General features: G+C 42.3%; 1 protein-coding gene across 1 annotated transcript in view; it reads right to left on the reverse strand.

The window, feature by feature from the left end:
- The window catches only part of SGCD (sarcoglycan delta), a gene marked incomplete at its 3' end in the record, with an annotated part of 128,548 nt that overhangs the window by 19,753 nt on the left and 89,713 nt on the right, over positions 1–19,082 (reverse strand). The window contains exon 5 of the mRNA XM_082006230.1: positions 11,820–11,892. Within this exon, the coding sequence (XP_081862356.1) occupies positions 11,820–11,892 (73 nt within the window). The remainder of the gene's footprint in view (positions 1–11,819; positions 11,893–19,082) is intronic.

The following is a 19,082-nucleotide window of genomic DNA, read 5'->3' on the forward strand; positions in this document are numbered from 1 at the left end:
GTATCCGAGCACCTTTGCCTGCAGAATTCCCATTGCATTGACACTGATTCCCCTTTCAAGTCACATCAGTTCACAAGGTATGATGCAACATCATTGAAAATGTGCATGTATTTATTAGAGGTTACAGCATAAAATATGCAGGCACCTTGAAATATATTTCAGACTGTGATGGAAGGCAGAGTGACTGAATATATGTCAGAGGTTTATGATGAATTCTAAAGTGTCTTTATTTAAGAGGCAGCATCCTTTTTTATACGCATTCTTTATTGCTTGATTTATTCTTTCTATCTGTAACTAACCTCTAGACTCACAGATTTAGACTCCTGGTGTGATGTTGTTTGAATGCCATGCACCTCAGAGCTCTGCAGAATGTTCTGACAAAGTCATTTCTTGGTCCTCTCTCACTGTTCAGAACAATGCCAGGGGATGGAGAGATTAAATGATACTCCAGTGTTCAACTGAGAACCCATATGATTTTACACATTTAGTAGATGTTTTAGAAAATTTGTCACATGCTAAGCACAAAAGAACAGGAGAGGACTAGGAGAGATTTAGTGTTCCATTTTCCACTCCCTTTAGCTGTATTGCCCTTGATGTTTTTAGTTTTTTTCTTTTTGCAAAGAATTAGGCATGAACCAATGGTGGGGATGAGGAACTGAGCCTAAGTGAGTGACGAATTACTCTCTTCTTGATACCTTCAATTTGATCCCATACAGCAAAACCTGAGCATTTATGGAAGTATGCAGGGCACACATGGGGCAAGTCCCACCCTAAGGCAGCTGCCAGATCCCAGGGCTGAATTCAGGACCTGGGTTGTTTCCAGATGTGCAGCTCATACAGAAACACATACAGTGTGTTTACAAGAAGACCTCATTACCTTGGAGCGAATCATACAGAAGAGATCAAGGGACATAACGTGCTGTGTAAGGGCATCATTACCTCATGACTTCATATGGGAACCTTTTTTTTAATAAAGGCTAACTGCCTTTATTAAATTTCCTACAGGATTTAGCCTATCAATCAGCCTATTAATACTAACACCAAAACCGCATCGGTAATCCCAGGTTACTAAAGTTTCTGTACTTCAAAAGGTACTAGTGAATGAAGCCAATGCCTGCAGTATGATATACACCTAAAGGTTTGGATTTGGCGAGGAGCAGAAATGCATTGCCCAAATCTCCTGGCACCTTACCGTTGGGACTGGCTTTTTCCACAGTGCTCCCAGCACAGCTCCTTCTGCCCTGCAGGAGCAAGAACTGGTTATCTGGTACCGAGAGGTTTGGAAGCTTTAGATAGGAATGAACAGCCATTACGAAAGGCTTAATTTTTGTACCCTAAAAGGCTCTGTCAGAAATGTCATTTGTAATTAATTAGAAGTGTATAAACCAGGTAAAAGCCTGACAAGTAGTTTTTAATCCAGGAAACTCTGGGTTTCAGCTGCCGGCTGAAAGCTCAGGACCTTTTCACAAGTTTCTCTGTGCTTTCCAGGTGATCATTCTGGCAGCACTTGAGCTTCCAAAAGGAAATTCTTCACGTTTATAAAAAAGCTTCCATCTTTAGACAGAGCTTCTCAGATGATTCTTGTAAGATATTCTGTTTTTCTAAAGAGACTTTTATTTCAATATGAATTTATTACAAACCATTTCACACGCACACATTTTCAATCATACCTTGTGGGTCATGAGAGAGAGAATTTAATTTCGGAAACCTTAGGAAGCAATAATAATCTTTAACCTCTGGCATTGCACGAGAAGATACTGCATATTTTCTATCAAAATGAACAGTTTTTTCTAATAGCCTTCCATTAATATCCATTTGTATTTATTACTCCTTCATTAAAGTTAAGAAACCAAAACCTTAATAAAAAAAATAAATTGACTTTTTACTTTATCACTTTCTCTGTCTTTTAAAATGTTAATACTTAAGGAAGTGGACAGGATGTGACATATTTTTACCACTGCCACACAGTTCAGCACTAGCAGCATAGACACCTTGTGTCTTGCTTTTTGCCCTTATTATATCAAATATAAGCAGATTTTCACTGAGTTTGCTGGCAGGGAACATCTCCTTACAGCAGCACATCCCCTCATTATCCAGCCCTCTCAGCTGTTCTCAAACTCACCAGGAGGCCGTTTCCCCTCTGCTTTACAACCTCTTTTATGATCCTCGATGGCCTAAGTTTGGGGTTTTTTTGGTTTGTTTTCTTGCTTGATTCCCCTGTGTCACTTTATAACATGTCCTCAGCCAGTCTTCCCACAACCATCCTCAGTGACAGGAAACCAGGCAAAGAGGAAGAGAATGTGGTTTTCTTTTTGTATTGTGAAAAGCAAGAGATAACTCATGAACCAAGGTCAACTCAATACGAGAAAGAGAGAATTGCAGCCGAGTTTTAGCTGGTGAAACAACTGCCAGGAGGGTCCCAAGAGCCTGATTCCCATTCATGTTAGCCTAACCCGGGGGAAAGCTCCTCTCTTTCTGCAGCTACTGCCCACAGCCTGGGAGATCTCCTCCTCCTCTCTGGAGAACCAAGCTGTATATCTGAATGTGTTTTTCAGGCTTTCTTGGAACCACTCACGTGCCTGTTGGCTATTACTGTCTGGTAATCACATTCCTGTCTCCTCATCTCCTTCACGGCCCCGAAGCCACACGACACCATGTGAACATGCTTATAAGTTTGGCTTCTTCTATCCAAGGACACAATGTCCTTGTGCAGCTGAAGTGAATCATGGCATTATTTTACTTGCCAGCAAAGTTGTGTGTATGTGTTGAGGTATGTATTTATAGCAGCCACCTCTGCCGATGGATGAAATGGTGGCTGCCACTTTGCCTTTCAAACCAGCAAAGCTCCACCTTTAATTCGGTGCTTTCACATTTTTGGCCTCAAAAAAATTCTGCTTTTTTCAGTGAGTCACTTCAATGCCAACTCAGCTAGGAACCAGAGCAGGGGACTGCCAGCTTCCGAAGCGTCCGCAGAATCTGGAAATGAGGCGGTGAAGTCCACGGGCTCTCAACTTTACTAAGAAGGAGAAGAGAAAGAGGAACCACCTGCCAGCATCTGCCTGTGCTGCTGGCAAAAGGAGCTTCTGCATTTCCATTTCCTCCCTTCATGGGACATGAGCGGGCACAAGGTGCAAGATGGGTCACCGACCATCTCCAGTCCAACGCTGCTGAGCCAACTCACTGCCGAGCCCAGAAAGCGCATGGCAGCATGCAGCTAATGCTCACACTCTGATAACAGATAATTATCGTTCTAGATGAAATAGAGACCAGGGGAGCAACTATGGGTTGTGCAGGGGTCCCCAAAGAGGGACACAGGTTTGACTGCTGAGGCATATTTAAAAAAGGGTTCTCATTAGCCATGTGCTGCCTCTGCATGGGGAGGCAGAGCTGAGTCCAAACACCATTCGAGGGCAGGGAGTGATATTCCTTTAGTATGAACTCAGCAACGCTATTTGGTCAGAAATTATTACTATTCAAAACAACCAGAGGTGCCACAATAACCCACGGGATAAATCCATACTGCAAAATATACATGAGGGGTATACAGCAGCAGCAGCCACTGCACATTAAAAAGATAAAATCAATTCAAGTCATGAGGAAATGACATAGCTACTCCTGTTGACCTAGAGAAAACAACTCTATTCCATGTGAAACATAAATTCAGAATAAAGATTTTGTGGGCACAGTGAATATTTGTGACTTCTTTTAACAAGTATACAAAGTAACGCTTTCAAAAGTAAGTTTTATGGACACATTCTTCTCCTCTCTTTAATAGGGTTATGCAACAGCTATTGATTCCTGACTACAGTCTAAAGTATTTGTGAAAGTATGCCTTTTAATGACAGTGGACTTGTATAGCTCAAAGTATCTCACTCACACTAAATAATAAGTATTATTGTCTTGATACAGCCAAATCCTCCAGCACCAGCAGCAGGAAACAAAACCCTGAGGAACTCCTCACTTGGGCAGGAAAGAGTCTCAACTGTCCTTCCCTATTTTGTACCAGGTTAATGAGAAGTCTGTGTTAAAACACGCCGTTTTTAAGGAAGCTGGTTTGTTAACTGCTGCTCTTCAGCAGGCGAAACCCCAGCGGTGGTTCCCATGCTGGGCTCTGCCCAGCGCGGGCGCGAGGAGCTCAGTTTGCTCCTGAGGGCTCCAGGCTTGCCTGTGAAGTCTCAGCGGGGAGATAGTCCTTCCTTAAAAGCAGGTACTGAGTGCTGAGTAAGGCAAAGATTTTTATTTTGCCTGCTTTGCTCTTCACTTTGGGTTTTAGAAATGCAAGAGACCCAGCCGGTGAAAAGCATAAAGGCATAGAGAGAAATATTAAAGAAAACCATGTCTTTTTCTACCCAAAAGCAAACATTGTGCTCAGTGGATTACATTCCTCTCCATTTCTTTAAGATAAGAACAGTGTTCAAAGGAAAATCTCCTTCTCTTCTGAGCTATTCAATCATTTTGAACATGATTACATCCTAAATATCACACTATTTGCAAAGTGTGGGATGGGATCGCAGTGGTAGGTGGGTAAGGTGCTTTCCTTGCCACCTTTCTATTTACTTCTGTATTTCACGCCCAATATCCTTGGTACAAATAGCTCTAGCTCAAGTAAGAACGTTACGATAAAACAACAGTTTTTGAGCTTCTGACGGCGCGTTATGAATGCTGCAGCCCAGCCCAGCACACCAACCCACCCACGGCGCGGCGTCCCAGCAGCACTGGCCAGACTCTGCTGCAAGGCAAACGTGTCGTCCAGCTTGCACTGAACCAAACACCGGCTTGCCTGACCTTCTCGCTGGGTAGCTGTTGAGTGGTTGCTTTTAGGACACGGATGGGTCCAGTTAGTTCCTATCACAGTCAACGCCCCAAAAATGGTCCTTAGAGCCTGCAGACCAGGTATTCCTCCCAGGGCACAAGCAATAAGGTATGTCACTCCGGAACATGCTAACCCTCCTTAATCATTATAAAAATGTAAATGAAAGGCAACATTTTCTATAAACATCTGCATTCTAGAGGCTAAAGGGTATTTTCATCATTTTCTGTGAGACCTTCCAAAACACACCGCCTCAGGGAGCAGACTAACCTATTAGAGAGATACATCATGTTAGATGTGTCACCACATCCTTTTAATCAGTGCACAGTCAATATTATGTATTATATGAATAACTAATTAGTTTTGCAACTTATTTCCACAGATGTCATTACAAAATCTATCTGAGGAATGTCATCTACACTTAAGAGAAGGACAAGCACTGTAATTAAGTATTAAGCCATTTCACCAGTGTGAGTCTGCCATGGAGTGTGGCATGGCTACAATTCACATTTTTAAGACCTCGCATTTATTAGCATCTATTTTCTACGCAAGGTTAGTGGTGTGCTGCACAGAGAGTTAAAAAGAGCAAAAAACCCTCATGTTTTTGTTATTCAAATGTATATATGTGCATGTCTGACTGCACAGATTGGTCACACTGATAGGGTTTCTCTCAAGTCCCAGAGGACTTCTGGCTCTTACACCTTTGTCAACGGCACTCGAAGGTTAGATGAATGCTCTGATTATGGAGCAAGCAACATTCTGCTGTTGAAAGCTAATGACAATCCTGGGCAAAACACACCTAGGCAGGATACAGATCTTGTATACAAGAAAGATACTCAATCTGAGATAACAGTCAGGATTGATGATTAATATCTCCCAGAAACAGGCTTTGTTTGCATTAGGAAATCCCTAAAGAATAAATGCAGAGAGAGAATAATGGGCAAGGCTGTTGTATTTTATTCAGGGCCCAGGAAAAGTTAAACTGGTCTCTGTCCGGAACCATTGCTCCACTTGCAATTATGCAACTTCATTGTATACAAAGGGAGTCTTGTGTATCCTCCCACCAACCACCAGCCACCAACTAAGAGAGGTATTTCCACTGCTCTCTATCCCATAGGTTATGCCATTTGGCAGTAATTTCATTTAGAAATCTGTCCTCTTACCTCCCTATTTCCACTCCTTTGCACTTGAAGTGCCATGTAGCTCTAGTGGAATATGCATGCTCTTTCACCATCCATTAGCCCTCTTTGAAGAGGATCTGCCTGTCTATGGACAGATCCTATCAGCAGCACTGTGAACAGAGCAGGGCCATGATTTATCCAGTCAGGATAAATCAGCAAAGCTCTGTCAACACCTCTGCCATTTCCCAGGCGTGTGCCTCCTGAGCATCTGATCCATATCTAGGCTTCACCTGCTAAAAACAGGGAAGGAAAGGCCACCAAGAGCTGAATCCTTCCTGGTGCTGGGTGTGAAAGAAGTGAAGGCCATTAAGAGAAGATTTGCTGGGATAAGGAAAGGGAAAAGCAACCTCCCTCTCCTCTTCATTGCAACAGAAATGCTTTAACAGATGGAAAGCCCCAGCAGTCAACTGCCTCCTTAACTCCAAGCCTTATTATTCAATGGTATAAAGAGATCTTAATAAACTGCCTACAAGAAACCTACGGAAAAAACTCTGATTTGGGTTCTATGATAGAAGAACTGGCTCGTCTTCTATGATAGATGAACAGACAGAAGCTTTGAAGGGACCAACAGGAGGAAAGGCTAAAGCAAAGTGACTGTGGCTATGAAACCAGTGTGAATGCTGCTCTGAGAAAGTCTCATCCAACAGCAAGCACTTCAGGAAGCCTTAGCTGTCATGGGGAAATTGTTAGATCAGATGTGGTCTCCTAGATTAGAAAATGGAGAGTGATGAGGACCTCTGCCCCTCAAAAGAAACTCATCAGGGTCTAATTAAATTATCTTGAAGTTTAGAAAGCATGAACCTGTTCTCTCATTTTAGTTGTATGCTAATAGGTATGTGTTATGTGTTGACTTTAGTGCAGGTAAGTCATATAAATCCAACCCATCTGTGTCATATGAAAATAGTTATACTTTTTACAATGTGGAAAGTAAAGCTCATCCCAAGGTAAAAGTCTGCTGTCTTTTAAGCTAGTAGGACTACCACAATTATTGGGATTGCATTGGTGTAACAGAGAAAAGAATTGCATTCTTTCTGGTAAATCACTTGGAAAATAACACCAGCTAGATACAAGGCTACATTGGCCATTTTTCCCTCACTGACAACCTCACAGGAATCCCCAAGTGTTTGCCGTAAACTAAACAGTGTTTCAGTATCACACATTAGTCTTTATAAACAACTTCTACTTCTTACCAATTACTTCCTCTTCCATACCATTCCTTTTTTGCATTTCCTCTAATTTTTGTTCTCTTAATCTTTATTAATGTAATGGGGTTTAGACAGAAACATTATTTGTGTTCATACTTACTGAAAATGTCTCTGCTGCCTTGTGAAACACAGCTGAGAGAAACCTTAATTTGAGAAGAATTATTGTTTTGCAAAACGAGTATTGTTACATTAGCTGAGTGCTGTATTTAAATTGCTTTTTGTTACAATAGGTCTCACTTGGACTATTTGGATCGTTCAGTACTGTACATGGAAAGGTAGAATTGTACTAATAAAATCAAGCTGCAAGTACATTTCATCTGCCATGTGGTACTTTCAGTGCTTTATAATTAACTTTGGACAAAAATTACCCATTCAAGCCCAAGGGATTAATTTTCCGCTAACTATATTTGTGCATTACAGGAAAAACAGTTATCCCTTGGTTTCCTGGTCTTGCATGAGCGGTTTACTGCGTTTTTAACCTACAATAATTGTGGATGAATTCCAGGTGTGTGCTTGCCTCTCATGGAGTGAATTTCAGGCAGTCTCATTTCTTTTTATTTAATTCTGGGAACAGAAATGCCCTAAACCAGGTTTCGTCCCTCCGGGTGCCTCTGCTCAGCATGACCTGGCTCTCAGGGAGGTACCTACACTAGTTCTGAGCCCAGGGACCTGCTCCCACCGGGACCCCAGCATGGATACTGATACACAGCACCCATCCAGCGTACACCCTCCCAGCTTCCAGCACTTAGCAGGTTAACAACACCCTCCTGATAATTTTTGTTATATTGGATCACCCATTTTTTAATCCCCTCTACCTAAATTATTGTCCTTCTTCCTGACTCATTGACTAGTCTAGCCCTTATCCCTCACTTTGGAGGATGTGTCAGTGGCAATGAAAGTGCTGATCTTGTTAGCCTTCTTGGCGTGTTATTTGCCTTTTGGAAGAAGATAAATAGAGGAAGGCAGGTGATTCCTGCCAGTGCCAAGGAGAGGCTCTCAAGACAGGCTCTTACCTGGGTGCTACTAAAACAATCCAGTGAGAAAAGGTCATCTTGAATTCAACTTTTATACATAGGCAGTCACATTACCATATGTCAAAGACACCAACCTGCATTAAAAAGAATCAATGCAGATGAGTACAAATATTTCAATGTCCAAACAAATCTCCCAAGCTCTCCCCCTAAACTATTTTGTGGTGATACTGAATGGCAATGTTAAACATTCCAAGGATTTCAAAATAATTTGAATTTGTTTGCTTTCCTTTTTACTGTTTTTGAACAGTTCAGAAACCAATGAATAACTCCCAAAACTTTCAACAGTCTAAAATTACTTTAAAGAAGTAAAAACATGGAAATGTATATCAGATAGTCTTTCAACCATCTCTAGTTCTTAGATCATTATTAAAGAATATTCTAGATTCCAAATAGGAAACATGAACTGTTAATAACACCCTGCACTAAACAAGACATTTATGAGCTCTGGAGTTCTTACTACAACTGATACTGAATGGGATTGTTTTAGAACACATGAGTCTGTCTGCAGGATGGGAGAGCACCTCCCGAGAGGACTCAGCAGCAAAGTCCTGACCTGGCTCAGACAAGCACCAAACCAGTTCTCGGCAGCCTCGTGATGGGCTTAGCATGTAAGGAAAAAGCTACGCACATATTGCCACCTGAATTTTCTCCGTCTAAACCATTGAGGACAAAAGTGTCTTTAAAAGGGCACTCAGAAAAGTGGACCACACCTTGTCTGTTCTCCAGGATGATGACCACATCGTAGAGCAGCCGGTTACTAATAAATATATGAGTATAAATAAATGTATTAGGCTATAGGAACTGAAGTTTATCAGCTAAATGGGGACAGAAAGTCTGTTGAGAACCTGTGTGCCATCACTCGAGGTGTGTCAGGCTTGATGACACATGGGCGTGACTGGAGGCCTTTGGGAGATGGGAGGAAAAGAAGGAAAATAGAGATGACTGGCACGAAGGTGTACTGCCCATCTTGCAGGGGAAATCAGTCTGCCTGCTAAGGGGAGGAGGAAGGGAAAGAAGACATACAGATGGTCTGACTCCCAGTGGTCACAGGAGCAGTTGGTTTCCTCTTTTTCCGATAGTGACAGTCGCTGTCACCTTATTTTGAAGTATTCTAACGGAAGAGTGGGAGCCCGTGTGGTACCGAAAAGAGCAAACGGATAAATCACGTAACTAATCGTAATCCTTTGGTCTAGGAAGAGCGATGGTGGCTGGTGGCACCTGGCGACAGCCTGCAATAGCTGAATGTGCTCTTTCCCACCCTGAGAACTTCAGCCTAAGGAGAAAAGAAAGTTTGCACTATTTATTATAGGAAAAAGTCTTTCAGAGTCAAGCCAGCTACTGAGCACATGTTTATAATGCTGCTTTCCTAGCAGTGTAGGACAGCTCGGGACCCATAGGCTGTCGTCTCATTCAGGCACATTCCTCTGCAGCATCTTTTTAAATAGGCCAAAAGGACACCTTATGCACATAGTGCTATCAAAACAGGAAGGTACCAAAAAATGTCCCCCCAGAGTAAGATTATTCTCTCTATTAACTCTGTACTGCACCCAAAAGGCACCATTTTACCTAAGAAGCAGCCAGTGCTCCAACAGGCAGGGAGAGAGAGATGGATGGTTCTTGGTTCAGGGAGGAATAGAGAACTTTCTCTTGGGAAAACTTGCTTTCTCTACACAGTGCTACCATTGTCTCTTTTCTTCTCAGGGTGGTGGAAAAGCATTTATTTTTGCCAAGATAAAATTTTCAGAAGCACACAAAATGTTTTAGGGCCCTGTGAAACCTTTTTTTCAAAGTAAATCCTATTCAGTGATTTTCCCCTTTAAAAAAATAAAAGAAGCAAAAGCAAAAAACAACCCAGATTTTTTTGAGGATTTTTTCTCACTCAGTCCACCAATTTCAAAGGAAGTCAGTTATCTCACAGCGCTCTACATAAAACAAGTGAAATAACAACATGAATTTAAAGCAGATCAAATATACTGAATCAATCACTTGCATGAATACTGCCATTAATTAATTTAAATTTCATTTAGCGTAATTCCCTTTGGAACAGAGGCATACTCAATCAGATTAAAGACATTTTAATTCACATTTGTCCTCTCTAATACGACATCCCTACACTTATTTGCATTAAATTCCCCTCCCATGTTTAGAAAAGTCCTAAGTAACCACAAACTTGGACCTAAATCTTGCATCTTTTTTGCACTACTGAAAATGAGACCTGGTTTTGTAAGCTACCCAAATGCTATTGGATATTTTAACGGTGATCTTGCTTCCCCCGACTGCTTCATTCGCTTGCTCTGCCCGGAGAAACGGAGGGTACGTGCGCTCCGCACCACTGCACCCTGCGCTCCTGGGGCTCCTTCCACCACAGCAGACCCTGGAGCTGCGCTGGCAGCTGCATGTCAGGCTGAACAGAGACCCCACTTCCTCTTTTTTTTAAAGGAAGTATACCAAGATTGGGAAAACCACAAGGCAGGGTTAAAGTCACTGTATGGAGAACGAGAACAAACTTTTGTAACAAACTGAATCACACCACCACTGCTCTTGCTGTCTGACATAGGATCCCCAGAGTGCAAAATGGGAACAATTAGAGTGTTTCCAGAGAGAAACTGAAAGATTGAGATAGACCCAAGGGAAGGCAGCCAGGATATTCTTCATCTTCCACGGTGATCTAGCTGGGCCATAACTAGCCCCAGTACCAAGGCAGAGAGAGTTAATGAGAGGTCCTCTCCCATCTCGGTGCTTCTGCAGTAAATCTGCAGCGCTCATGCACAACTTCAGCTGTCTGAAGATTGCTTCATCCCCAGCAGTTTCCAGGAAAGGAGAGTTTGCAACCCAAGATCTAAGGACAAGATGTCCTTCTGGAGATTTTTTCCAGCTTTTCTCTCTCTCTCTTTTTCTAAGGAACAATAATTAGAGCATTGATAGCAAAGGTCTACGGCCCTCTTGGTCAGAAGATATCAGGAGATACAGTCCATAATTTATTAGGCCACATGATTAGTCTCTTTTCAGATACTAGTCACGCAAACTAACCTGTAGTGCCACACTTTTTTTTTTTTAACAGATATAATGCCCAGCATTAGCTTGAGGGCAAAGCTGGTTCTCAGGAGCTGTGCTGTTTATTCCCTCCTGATACATTGCTGTCAGCGAGCAGCATCTCTGTGAGCGTCAGCAGTTACACGCATGCACAGCTAGACCCTCCATAGGTGAGGGAGGGTTTGCATTTCTGCAAGACAGATAACGCTGGAGAGCATATCCTTTTGCCTGCTGCTACTCCCTGTGATGCAGCACGGACTCCGGTACCTCTCTGCACAACCAGGAAAAGATTTCTCTATTTTTTTTCAAATGCTGAGCCCAGGGTACGCAGAGATGTTACAGAGGAGAAATGGTGCTCTCGCAACCCGTGATTGCCTTTTGCTTGGTCATATTACATGTAAACATGGCAGGTCCCTTTTCCATGGCAACCTCTTGGTGATGCCTTCCAAAGCAAACCCCCAAACTCTTATGCAAAAGCAGAAATGATGCCCAGAAGTATGCACAACTCCCACAAGGCGCCACTGAGTTAACCGTTAAACCATATTCCAAAGTTTACCTTAGTTCCTTGAAGGGGTCTGCCCTGACATTGGGAGTTTCTATAGATTTAGGGAACACTGTGCCTTCTGCTCCTGAAATCACAAAACAAAACAGAAGACAAATTGTAAACATTATAAGCTGTTATCAGGGGAGTGATTGTCAAATCATACCTAGGTGCAATTTAACCCGTAACCTGGCCCCATTTCTCTCTTGCACACATCCCTTCCGTCCCCAGGAAAAGCCAGACCTTGATCGTCTGAAATTGGTCGCCTTGATTACAACTGGGATTTGCCTGTAAACTGCACTTCTGGCTGTAAAAGCACCTGCTTGCCCCCCGACTGCGGGAAGTGTTTGCTGCCCCAACTGACGCAGGGAGCTTGGAAAAGATACCCCCTTGGTAAACTGGCACCTAATCCAGCTATATCCCTCATTAACGAACCTGGATGCATGTCACGACATTTTTCTTTTGCTGGGCTCTGAGACATACTCAAAGGATACTCAAAGGAAAAAACCAAAATTTGGCTCGATCGCTGCAAATGTCTCTCAGATCAGGCTGTGCTCCTGCCTGGGGAAAAGGAGGGAGGTGTCCACCTGATGAAACACAGCTCAAGCAGGCAGCAGACTCTGCTCTAGTGCCAGCCTGGCCACCGGTTCGATGTGTGACCCAGAAGTCATTTAACTTCTGCTCATTTCCCCCTTCTCTTAGAGAGGGTGGGGAAGGCAGCACTATCCCCATTTGCTGACTGTTTTCAGATCACAAGCTGCAAACTGCTAGGTAATATAAACAGCCTTCCTAAGTTTCAGGCCACTGCAATCCTCTTCCATGGCCACCTGTATAACCCAGGTTGGGCCATTTCATCCAGACATCTCTGCACTGGGTCCATATTTAGAGACTTGAGCCACGCTGTGTCTCTTTAGAAAAGATGCGCTCTCCCCATATCATTGTTTTAAGCCTAAGGCAGCCCATGCCATCCTCTGGCAAGCCTTTCCACTAATTGTTCTCATTTAAAAATATGCATCTGAATGGGCCTCACTTAAACTTTCAGCCACTGAATCTTCTCATGTCCTCATGTGCCAGACAATCGGCCCTGCATGAGCAGACTCTCCACCTTCTGTGGACACTTGCTGATGGTGTCCCAACCACCACAACCTTCTCTGATTCTCTCAAAAGCTATGGCTTTCGGAATCATTCACTGTGAAGCAGATTTTCTGGATTTCTCATTGCTCTTTTCTGAACCCATTCCACTTTTAAAATACCCTGTCGGGACACAGGGTACCCCCAGGTGCTGTCACTGATGCTCTATGCTGCAGAACGTCACGTTCTCGCTCCCATTGAAACTTCCAACTAAAAGACAGCTAAGAATGGTACTAACTGTCTTACACACAGCAGTGCACTCGAAATTAATGTTCATGTTCTCTAATATCTAGCTGCCTACCCAGTGAGCAAGTATGACCTGTATTCTTAAATTTAGACCTGTGGTCTTGTGTTCAGATGCATTGTGTCATTCATTATCTGTAGTCGTCACAGCAGTTTGAGTGTCAGCATGCAAACAGCGCCAGTGGCATTTTTTTATTTCCTTAATTTTTAATTTGATAAAGCTATTGGTGCAACCTACACATCCTGATGAGACCTTTTACATCTACTGTTTGAGATCTCTCTTAACACGTGCTATTATAGTTGTTACCTATGTGCACTCCGGAAGTCATCACTAGAATAAAAAATGTTCTGAAATGATGCGAAACATGTTAATACAGCATCCTTCTGTAACTTCTGCTGTAAGTGAGAAACACCTGTGGCTTCAATAAGACTACACTTTCTTTGCATTGAAACAAATTAACTAAGCCCTCCCACTGTGTTAAAGAAAAAAAATCAGAATGAAAATAAGCACTCGAACATTTATATAAAAAAACCCAACTCCTTTTTAACCTAGAGAAAAACAAACTAATCTTAAAGATGATAAAAGCAGTCTGAAGTTTGAAGCGTTATACTTGGAATTGAAATTGATCCTATGGCACAATACAGATATTTAGCTCTTAACTTTACTATAAGCCTTCATTGTTACAAGTTGTCAAAAGTGGCTGTAACTTGCCAGCCATGAAGGTTATTATTATCAGATCTGTCGCCTTTCAACAGTTTCCAAATGATTTAAGTCTCTGCTTATCTACACAATTGCTTTGGCTATTAGCTTTGCAATGAAACTTAGCAAAAGATGCAACCTGCCCATATCTGCATAATAAAACAATGATTTTTGAGGGGAGGAAGATGAGGAAGTGCAGCTGGACAGGTGCAATAGCAATTGTTGTACCTTTTCCACCTGTATTGCTTAAATGATGACTTTATGCTGGCAATTTTAATTAATTTTTACACACTTTAAGTCAGCTACTTAAGTTACACAAAGCCCAAAATAACGATCTGCACATAACCAGAAATGCCTGCAGAATAAAGAGAAACTTTAGTATATCTCTAATGACTTGGGGTTTTCCAGGCTTTCATTATTTAATTTAAATGCAGAAAAAAACTTTGGAAGCAAAGCCAGCGAAGACTTCAATGCAGTCATTTCAGGAAGGCTGAAAATAAAAAAGCCTGCTTTTCCTTTCTCCATCTCATTGCTTTTCTTTCCCTACACACAGTTCTTAAACCCTCTTTTCCTGTCATCTTTACTCCCAGATCCATGGAAGAGTCCCTTACACACTGGAACCGGAATGAGATTTCCAAATCCTTCTGTTTCTCTCCTTTGATAGGAATTAGAAGTGAACGCTACCTGCCTTGATAAGGCTGCCTGCCTTGACAATATCGTTTCTTATTATTCTGTTTTAAGAGCACAAGATCTCCCAAAGGGTCACTTGTCCCTGTCACTGAGTAGGACATCAGCCACGAGGGGATGTCTAGGGACCAGGACTGAGACATGCCTCCCTTGACTCTGGCTGTCAGCAGCTGAGGGACTCCTTGAGCTGGCCGTGCCATCCAGCCACTGGAGAGACACTGATAAGCTTTCCACACCTCACCTAATTATCATTTTAAGTGTCCCCATTTCTGTAACAGGGGGCTCACAGATTAATGAAAATACTCTGGAGAAGTTCTTCCTTTGGTTTCAACCTGCTGCCTGATGATTTCACTGGATGCTTGTTCTGCCCTGGACTGTGAAAAACAGTAAATAACCATCCTCTTCTTTTTGTGCTACTGGAAATTTTATAGACCTCAAAGGTATCCAGTCCCACCAGTCCTCTCTCTTCTACTATGAAGAGTCTCGGTCTCTGGCCAGGGGATCTGCACCTCCCACAGTGCCTCCTGATGGAAACAACTGGCTTGGACGGATTCAACTATCTGGACATTTGTGTCAAAGTCTGGCTCTTGGCCACTATGGAAATCCCTAGCCAGGCTACAATAGCATCAGTGTTGGATGGCGTTGAAAGAGAAGGCGTTAGGCTGGAGGAAGTGACCTCATTTAGTGGTTTTACTAAAGGCTTTGGCAAAAAAAGAAAGAAAGTTTGAGGGAAATGTGCTGTTGACACTGAATCAGGCTATTCTGGCTCTGCAGAGGAGAACTGGGTCATGGAGAAACCAGTGTTTGACCTCAGGGAGTGGAAGAAGAGAGAGAGGGTGAAATTTAAAAATATGAATTCCAAGGTCATGTGCTTAGAAAGTAATAAAAATTACTTCCCACGTTGGATGCTTCCAGGATGGGAACATCTCTGGATAAAGGCAGAGTGCTACTCATGATTCATGGGAGTGGGACAGGGCCAAAGGGAAGGCAAACGTGACATTTAACTGAAAGGCAAGAGGCAAGTCTAACAGGAACATGAAAAAACTCACATTATTTTAAGAATCTTCAGTGAATCCTTGAACTCTTATGTAGCCCCAGCTCATCCCCAGTGAGGAAAGTGTAGAGAGAGGAAATACGGTCATGACTGCACGAACACAAAAAGTCTATCCTACAAAAGAAGACTAAAAGGACTTCGCTTTTTAGCTTAGCAGCATGATGGCTAAGGAAGGATACGAATGCTGTTTATAAATATATTAGGAGGATAAATAACATTTAAATAAACATTAAAATAAAAAACTTTAAAAAAGAAGTACAGGCTCTAGGTCAATGTTGGCATGAGAGCAAGTGGCAATAAACTGGTCCCAAATATATTTGTGAAGAAAAGTAAGTGTTTACTAACCAAAAGAGGAGCAAAAATGGGAGCAGCTTTTCAGTTAGATGGGACAGATAATCTAACATATTTGACAAATTCATGACTATAAGACTTGGTGTCTCAAAGTCAAGGGACAAGATTTGCAGGACCAGAAAGTGTATTCCAGTTGTGCACTCTCCTAGTCTTATTTTCACTATCCTCCACCCGATGAATGATGGGTTTTTGCAAACGGTATTAATGCACAGCTCCAGGAGTTCAAGAATTATCTGCTACAATCTCCCTCCTCAATCAAAGCTACTATATGAATCTTCTCCCTTTACTGAGTATAAAGCAAATAAATTAAATGTATTATTGTATAACACAGTTTCTGCTTCCTGAATTATCTGTTATTAAAACATTTGCTATTTACCATGAAAAATGCATAACACAAAATTTCTATTTCATTGCAAAGTACTGAAAGTATTTTTTTTTTTCTTATGAGACTCTCTGCTGCTGCTAAGAGTAACTTACATGTAAACAGCCAAAGACAGTTAGGAGAAAACAATCATTTAATTTGTATTTAAGCATTCTATACTGTACATCCCTAAGCAATACACTGGTCTTTCTCACAGCATCGTATCAGAGCAACTTCTGTTAAAAGCCGTACTTACTGATTCCCTCGTCTGACACCGTGTAATTTACCACCAATAAATGTTCATAAACAGTTTGACTGAAAAATCCATAAAGCCATTTTGGCTTTATTTTAAGTTCCATCTAATGTCCCTCAAAAATGATTTCATCAATGTGTTTCCATTAGCTGGTTCTCTGCCCAATAACTTAATTCCACACAATCAGTCAGGAACTTATAAAGCATATGACAGGACCTACCTAAAGCGTTTTGAATCACCATAAAGATTCACTCAAAGAGTGGTGGGTTTTTTTCCCTTCTAGTGCATAAGGTGTGAGGGCACGAACGTGAAAGACCCCTATATGTGTTCACTTCATGCAAGAACAAAAATCAAGAGTCCTATGACAAGGGAACATTCATGGTTCAATTTCAGAGTTTGGGGATTTTTTTTTTTCCTTCTCTTCTTTCATTTGAGATTTGGAAGAAAGACTGCATGAGAACAGGTCTGCCAAATAAGAGTCTGCATTTTCTCTGGCACTAGTCTTTTCTTAGAAACCTACTGCCACATCCCAGAGACAAGCCTGGTTGCAGTTTGGACCACTGCAAGCGAGTTGCTGGAGCGACATCCAGTTTCTGGACCTCCTCTCACCTCCCTCTTCCCATTCTGCACCCGCCATAGGGCCCTCCAGTGCCACTGGTGTGTTGCACCTTCTGAACAGCTCCAGTTCTTGCACAGGAAGACACCGTCCCTTCTTGCTGCAGAGCACATGCCTGGCACAGCGATCTGCCCTCACTGTTTCCAATATGGAAGCAACGGTGGGCTGGGCTTTTGTCAATCATCTTGCTTTACGCCATGAATCCAAGATATAGCATAAAACAAGGTGGGTTTTTATCCCAGTTTTGCATGGAAACAAAGCAGAAGCACCATGTTCTGTATGTGCATGTTGGATTGCCCGTCTCCTGTCGAAGAGGAGAAGCGTTAGCCCTCTTCATCCAAATGGGGAGCTCATTGATCAATCCCATGAGCTTTGTGAGAAAAGACCGGGTACTAACACCCCACCAAGGCAAAGGCTCTGGCGTGAGCTCAACACTGGCTGGATGCCAGCAACTCCGTAAGGGAGAGAAGAGTTACAAATGCCCCAAGAAGGGAGCAAATCTTGGCTGAAACATGCATCTTCTTAACCAGCAACAAACCCAACTAGAGGAAAGCAGGCATCAACAGTTCAGCTTTCCATGCTGCCTCTTGCTTTCCCCGTGTGTTGCAAAAGTACCTGAGCTGCACGACACTGTCCTAGCACCTCCCCTGGTGCAAAGGCAAGGGCCATCCCTGCTGCCTCTGGCCAGAACTGCAACGCAGCCATTGTGGCAAGATTCTGATCACACACAGCTCCCTCTGCACAGAACTTGCTCTAAGCTTCTACTGCTGTCAGCTGGAAGGGAGAGAACAGCTCAAATGCAATGCGATGGCAGGTATTTTTAGACTAATGATTGATGCTCCTGCTGTCAAGGGGAGGTGGCAATCAGCTGAACAGCACTTGGGGGTGAACAGAATGCGAAGGAGAGAAATCAGGTTTCCACTCAGGTGCAGATGCACCTGGTTAGTTGTTCCCCGCTTTCCTTTTTCTTTTCTTTCTAGACAACACATTTCTTTCCCACTCTGTATATTCTTTTAGTAATAATTCCAGACCCACAGTACACCTTTAGTGTTGTATACCGCTGATTTATAAAGAAATTGGTGTCTTGAGAGTCCTGTGAAGAACTTGGTGATTAAGTTGGCTTAAGTGTGTCTTCCCTTTAGCACTCTGCCTTAATGTAGTACTGTGCAAATGAGGGGAGAAGGAGAAGGACTTGCTATGATTTTTTTCTAGCTAAAGTCAAGAGGCAATGTATAGCGTTGCTGGAGATCTTCATAAACTTCCTCTACTCCCAGTATTATTGATCAGGACACATTCAGCAATTTGTTCATGAAAACCTCTGACGAGGTTCTCTCCCTGTAGGTCTCATCAGGGTAATATGTGACAGTCTCAGAAAGATGTCTGTGCAAACAGATGTCCAGAAAGTAAAGCCAATACAATATTGGTAGAAATGATTTGTGCCCGCTTCTTTTTATTCTAGCTTTATGAGCCTTATTCATCCTTAATTTATGTTTTTAAATGGATGAACATAGTAATTGCTGTTGCTCCCCTTGAATCCCATCAAATCTGAAATCAAGAAGAGCTCCATTTCAGGGCCCAACAATAATAGTCTGGCTAGGTTAGACCAGTGCACTGAACAGAAGCCATAAAGATTCATTCATGTTTCTTTCTAGGATACTATAAAAATAGTTCATTGCACAGGTTGGTCTATCTATCTAACTTTGTTGTCAAAATGTTGGGGAGTTCTTCTTTTAAGGGCAAACTATGTAATGAAATCATGTGCAGCATCAACAAAGATGTTCATAATAAAAATGTAATATAATTTATTTAGAAACTTTTAGATGTTGGTCTTGGCACTGTATGCACATGGAGTCAACCCTGAGGCACCAGGCTGTGGTTGAGT

The sequence above is a fragment of the Phaethon aethereus genome, assembly GCF_964289735.1.
Source record: "Phaethon aethereus genome assembly, chromosome: 14".
In the NCBI taxonomy this organism is placed as follows: Eukaryota; Metazoa; Chordata; class Aves; order Phaethontiformes; family Phaethontidae; genus Phaethon; species Phaethon aethereus.